This window comes from Porites lutea, unplaced genomic scaffold (genome assembly GCF_958299795.1).
Source record: "Porites lutea unplaced genomic scaffold, jaPorLute2.1 SCAFFOLD_42, whole genome shotgun sequence".
Classification (NCBI taxonomy): domain Eukaryota; kingdom Metazoa; phylum Cnidaria; class Anthozoa; order Scleractinia; family Poritidae; genus Porites; species Porites lutea.
The window spans coordinates 62,144-69,101 of record NW_027332311.1 but is presented as its reverse complement, the minus strand read 5'-3'; the positions used below and the strand labels follow the sequence as shown (position 1 = coordinate 69,101).

The following is a 6,958-nucleotide window of genomic DNA, read 5'->3' as shown; positions in this document are numbered from 1 at the left end:
TATCAGCAACACACTTTATTGTAACCTTACCGCTACTTAATTACAACACTATAAACGAGAGCTCGCGCTACAAAGCAAACTTTTTTCTCACATTATGTATATTATAATCTAACAAAACCATAAGGGTAAGTGACCCCAGTGGTCTTTTACGACACGCTTGTCCCAATTCACTTGAAAGATCTTCACCATGTCCTCCAAATGAATACTTTGGACTTTACTATTCCTGACAAAATGATTAAAAACCGTCGTTTTTAGCTGTCGTTTGCTTTCTTCAGGATTTTTCACTCCAACTGAATATGATTCAACATGGAATTACAGTTTAAGACTTCTCTGACGGCGTGAGTGTTTTTAAGTCCTTTGCTTTTGCATTCTGTCTTGCCTTCATTTGTCCTATAGCTGTAGGATTTCGGTCCTGCTGAACCAAATTCATCAATGAAATCCCCGCCTATCTCATCAGTAAACTGGCCTAAAAATTTACCGAGTGGTAATGTCCCATCGTCAGGTTTGCTCTTATAGATGACAGAGTCTGTATCATAGTACAGGACTCTTTGTTGCAATACATCCAAGGCTTCGTACAGCTTGAGTCTAGCTATGGCTGTGGTGAACAAAGCAATAAAAATATTGCCTTTCACATTCGGGGCACATGCGCCTTCTTTTTTGATTGTTGTGACCTCCATGACGTCCTCACTGTAAACATTGACACTTTTAACAATGATGGAGTCATTGTTTATTAACTTTTCCCAGTCCTCTACTTTCTGGATGGTACTTGTGGTGGGTTTATTGTCGGCCTCGCCAAATTTACCCCAGAAGCTATTCAGCATAACTTTAGCCACTGCTTTCCGACCTGGATTGACCTCAATCTTGTCTTTGTCCAGTAAAATCCCCTCATATTTTTCATACTCTGTCACATACTCTGCTTTTTGCTGGTCGGTCACACAGTCACTTGGCCAGCCACTGGCTTCCTGTTTAGCTTTCAAAAATTTGTTGACGTAGGGAGCAAACAACCCTGTCTTTCTTTGTTTCTCGGGCCAGTGCCAGACTTCATGGATACGTAAAATTGAGTAACCTTTCTCTACCGCTTTTTGCAATTCCTCGGTACACCAGGTACCCGTCATTTTCCTTTCCTCATCACGGTGTCGACATAAATTGTTTCTTTCATGCCAAGGTTGTTCCAACTGTTCTTGGGCACAGGTAGCACACAGAGTAAACATACACTTTTCACCGATTTTCATGGGTAACACTGGGTGAAACAACCGCTCAGGCGCAAGGATGTCCACTTTCGCTATACCAAAGTAGCTGTCAATGTTCTGATCAGCAGGATTTTTCATGATGGTCGGGTGTCCTAGTGGGTACGTTCCATATTTGTTAACCCACGGGTACAATGACGTGTAATCCACATAGTCAATTCTTTCTCCATGGACTGTTTTGTGATAGCAACAGCTTAATCCAGTACGGCCACCAAACAATGCATGCTTGGGATTTAAAGGAGCCACCCACGTCAAATCTTTCACTATGTTTTGTAAACTGACATCTGAAGCCAACTTGTGGTTAAATTTACATTCCCACTCTTCTTTCACGGTGTAACCTGCTTTCCGTAACGTCTCTGTCTTTTTTTGCGTCAATTGATACATTTCATCCACGGTCCGGTCCGGATGATGCCAAGTTTTGACGTGTCGATTGTTTGGTTTGCATCTTTTGCATCCATGGAACTCGCAGCCGTGAAATTCGTACACGGTTTTTTGGATCGGATCGTAGCCATCTACACGTACTTTCCCCCACGATTCTATCATAAGGGTTTGTTCACCACCGTTCCCGGCATTCTTGATTCTGTTGCCACCGAGTTTCTGATCTTGGACATGTAGCCATTGAAAACCAATCTTGCTCTGTGCTGGCTTTATTCCACTCCATCCATGGGGTGGCTCCACCGCAATAGAGTAGGGAATCATCTGGTGATTCCTCCAAAAATTATGGCAGGCACTGGCGATGGTGATTTTTCTTTGAGCGGGTTAAACTTGCACTCCTTTTCAAAATCTGTTGCAAAGGTTAAACAACCTTCCTTCAACAACTTGACATCGCTTTCACAATACTCTAGCAACTCTTTTCTAAAGTTCCATGTCTCATTTTTCAACACTTCCTCCGCATGCCATTTTCCCACGGCTTCTTTTTTCTTGGTGTTCATGCAATTAGTCTCATAATACTTGAGCTCAGGCAATGGTCCGTCGTAATCCTGGTTTTCTTCTCTATTAAACTTGTGAGGAAAGTACCCCTTCTTCAGCTCAGTCAAACCAAAGGTCTTGGTGAAACTCTCCAAGGGCATATTCAAAAAGGACATAGAGTCCTTGAAGTTCAGTCTGCCACATTCAAAGTACAAGATCTTCTGACCTGTCATCAGCACCTTTTCCACCTTGAGGTTCATGTCATACAACTGCTTGATAATGAACACGCCATCAAACCCTCTAAAATTGTGGAAGTATACTTGTATTTCTACTTGATTCGATTTCAAATTGTTTTTGCTTTCTATTTCTTTGAAACAATTATCCAGCTGTTTATAAAACTGGAGTAGACAATCAGTACCCCAACAGTGGTATTTCTCGTCTGAAGTTTCACGTTCAAAGCAAATGAGGTTTGGCGTAAATTTTCTGTGGTCATCAATATGGCATTGTATGTCTGCAAACACCAGCTCTTTGTGTTTGTCTTTCTTCCCTTCTGTTAAGGAAAAATGTTCCCATTGGAACTCTTGTAATTGATCCTCGGGAATCTCTGTCACATCAATCCCCAAATCTTTTAATTGTTTCTTCACTGCTTCGATGGTTTCTTGTCTACTTTGTTCGTCTACGTCTTGGGTTGGTGGGTGTTCTTTTCGATAGGCATCTAACTGTTCTTTCCTCGTAATAGGATTTGTGGCGACATCTTTCACTTTTTTCCCCTCCAACGTAGTCATTTCTTTGATAGCATTTAGGATCCTTTCTTCTGCTTTTTGCCTGCTGCCATAGCGTTTATTGGCTTTGTAAATGTCACTCATAATAAAACATTGGTGGTTATACAGATCCACATAGTTCAAACAATTGGCACATTGGCCGTGACCACATTTATGAGTCATTCCTTCTTTGACTTTGTAGGAGACCAAACAGGTGTTACATTTACGATGCATCTCGCAAACACTTTTCATTGGTTTCTTAGGGGGGATCACAATAGCATTGTCTCTCGCTACTTGATGGATCAATTCTGCTTCCATTCTGGTGTCTTCTTGTTTCTTTTGAATCAAATGGTCTCGGTAGCATTCTTCCCCATAGAACTGTCTCTTGCATACTTTACATGAGATTGTCGGTCTACTCCAGCCTGTGTAGTCGGAACATCCCTCTGATTTTTCATTTCTTCGACGCATACAGCTAGGGCAATTGGCATGCAAACAATTATGGTGTTTAGCATCTTCTGTATTGTAACCCTTGCAACAATAACGACAAAACTTGCTACGATTCATCACAGCTGCAATACTATACACCCCATCGTAATGGGCTTTTGTTTCTCCATCACTGTCCTCATAATAGGTTTTCACAATCTGAATCACTTTAGGAGCAAACTTGTACGCTTCTCCTGTAAATATCACACCGCCACGTACTGGGTCGACGACAATCAGTTGGTAACCCTTAGGCCCCAAATATTCTTAAAATTTCTCGATTTCCTCGAACCCACATGGTCCCTCTGGCACACCTGCTTTTTGTATAGCTGTTTGGCCAATTTTAATTGCTGGGTTTTCTTGCCTCTGTTTTTGCGCACATTTTCGTAACAGTTCTTTTCGCCTGCTTTTTTCTTGGCATACTCCCTCATAACTACAATCGCACGGCCACAGCACAATTTATCCTTGTTTTCTATTTCATGGACACAGCGCAATTCTTTGACCACTTCTTCCCAGATTCTGGATCCTGGCTTGTAACCAGATCTTTTCCCTCCTTTTTCATCGCGGCGTATTAGAGTCATCGACGCTGAAAAACCTCTATCCGAGGAAATAAATTCCCCTGAATTCAAGACATTCGCAATATGTCCCAGCATGGCTTGTGTCATTTGTAAACGATTAAAATAATCATCTGCAGGGATATGCCAGGTTTCACCGGTATTGCCGGACTCTTTGAAATGTTCCTTGCTGCCTATTTGAAGTGCCAGGTCATATTCTTTTGGATCAATCGCCATGTCTTCCATCATAGAATCCATTCCTTCGGTCAACGCATAAACGGCTTCTACTCCCAAATCTTCGTCTGGTTTTGGGTCACGTAAGTAATCCAATGTAAAAGTAAACTTCTGGTCAATGACTTTTCCTTTTTTCCATTTTTTAGATGTCCCCATTTTAGCGATGTTGGCTTGAAACAACGGTTTTTCATAACCAGTCTTGGCTTCATTGCCCTGGGAATCCATCTTTTTAACTTTCACATCAGGAATGTCATCATCAGCTGAACGCTTGGTTCCACGGGTTGTCACTGCTCCGCCAGTCTGTTCTTCCACACTTAAACGTGGTACCTTTCCAGAATTCAATAATTCTAGACGTAAGAGCTCGGCATCTTCTTCCGCTTTCCGCTTGGCCACTTCAGAATGGCATTTTTTTACGTGAGCAGTCATTTTGTCTTTACGACAAAATACCTTGTCACAGTAAACACATGGAACTTTAACATTAGTACCGCAATACTTTTTGTGACGGAAGAAATTTCCTCGATTCTTAATTTTGGTTCCACAGATTGGACAAGGTCGCGGGTAAGTAATCGGCATGGTGATAGTTGTGATCGGTACAACGAATTGTAATGAAATGACCTGTATGAGTTGCTATCCCGTTTTTATATCCCTCGCTAGCCCTCTGTTCTAAAAATAAAAACAAATTCTGCTGAGTCAGCAAATTTTATGTGACGTCAATGGGCTTGCCTAAACTTGCCCTTAATCACTTAACCGTGACCTGGTGAAATTTAGCATACATCATCAACATAAACTTTTTAGAATGAAGTCTAAGGAAACACACTCTAATATATAGATTTAGCCAGGGCTAAAAGCGAAGCTCTTGTTAATAAAACTTGTAAACAAAAAAATTAAATCGTCTAATGCTAAACGGGGAGGCCAATGGAAATGGCATCAATAGATCTAATTAGCAAAAAACAAATTGCACGTGCAGCACACTTTTTTTTCTAATTAGCAAAACAACAAAATTAGCACGTGCAGCACGCTTTTCGTCCTTCTTTGCCGTTGTTTTGCACAACTACAACGCTGTTTTGTAGGACTAAACGTCAAACTTCCTATTGCACATTATTTTTATGGAGGAATTCTTACCCAATATTTTGTGTCCTGTGTTGATGTTCGCTTTTATTTTTCAGTGCCGCTCAGTTTCACCTTGCTGGCCACTAGCATTTCTCATTGTCTCACAGCCGCTTTGAATTTTCATGTTTTTCTTCCTACAAAATTCTTCTCTTTTGTTCTCAGAAACTAGCTCTAGCTCAGTTTCTCTGTTATCCACGTGAGTGTAAACATCAAAAATAACGTTGAAAAAGACACGACTTTGTTGTTGTTTTTTCTTTCTAAAAGTCCAAGCGGCCATGCGATTTCTTTCCAAATAAAACCTTGAGTTGCATTTGGGTTGCAATACCTGTTAATTGAATTATTTTACATTGGTATGTCTGTGGTGCGGACGGACGGTCGGGCGGTCGGTGTACGGTCACGTGATTACCAAATTTTCTCGGATGGGTAGTTTACCACATTTTTTTACCCATGGTGCTCCGCTGCGCGCTTCGCGCGCGAGAGCTCCGCTACAAATGTAGCACTAAACAAACCTCAACGGATTTTAGCTCTCAACAATAAACCTGACATAAAAAGTTAGGGTTAGGTTTTTGGAAACTCGCTCGACAGAATTAACCTTAAAACACTGCGCCCAACTGATTTAGGGTTAAGGTTTAGACTCGACTGATTTAGGGTTAAGGTTTAGACTCGACTTATTTAGGATTAAGGTTTAGACTCGACTGATTTAGGGTTAAACTTTAGACTCAACTGATTTAGGGTTAAACTTTAGACTCGACTGATTTAGGGTTAAACTTTAGACTCGACTGATTTAGGGTTAAACTTTAGACTCGACTGATTTAACCCTAAACACTGCGCCCAACTGATTTAGGGTTAAGGTTTAGACTCGACTGATTTAGGGTTAAGGTTTAGACTCGACTGATTTAGGGTTAAACTTTAGACTCGACTGATTTAGGGTTAAACTTTAGACTCGACTGATTTAGGGTTAAACTTTAGACTCGACTGATTTAGGGTTAAACTTTAGACTCCACTGATTTAACCCTTGACATGAAAGTAAACAATAGCTTAGGTTAGGACATTTAGTTATGTTTTGGAAACTCACTCGATAGAATTAACTCTTGACATTAACCTTCGACAATGCAAAATTGGTTACAGAACAAAAACCAGATTGACATGACTGACTTGCTGGTGATACTGGGTTTTCCAGTATCCCCGATGTCCCCGATGTCCCTCACTTTTTGTCCATCCACATGCCCCCTTATACTACTCCTGGGTGGGTTTTCTTTGCTCAGAAATTATAAGCTGAAAAGTGTTGCGGACATTACAGATGTTAGATTTCTCATTTATTCAGGCTGTTGCGGATATTTAGTTCTTACTATCTCTGAATTAGATTCAGACAACAGCTCACTTAACACTAAATTGCTTTTTATTGATGTACAAATGTAAATGGCAAATTAAAAAGAGCTGGTAGCTCTTCCGTAATGTCCAATGAATTTAATTTTCAAACTATCAAAAACATTCCAAATAATTTTCGATTTCTGTGATATTCTTGAAAATGGGCAAACAGTGATTTTCAAATTAGTTCCTTCCATAAAGTAGTATAGGTGCATGATGAATTTTGCAGTACTTTAACAGAAAAACTTAAAAATATTTTAAAGACTTTACATGGTTTTGGGGGACGTTGTCACAG

The 6,958-nt window shown here is 40.4% G+C and overlaps 1 protein-coding gene across 1 annotated transcript; it reads right to left on the bottom strand.

Annotated features, from left to right (window-relative positions):
* Positions 1-281: 281 nt before the first annotated feature.
* LOC140925461 (uncharacterized) lies at positions 282-1,946 on the bottom strand. The gene has a single exon (XM_073375415.1). The coding sequence runs from the start codon at positions 1,944-1,946 to the stop codon at positions 282-284; it is 1,665 nt and encodes a 554-aa protein (XP_073231516.1).
* Positions 1,947-6,958: the final 5,012 nt, after the last annotated feature.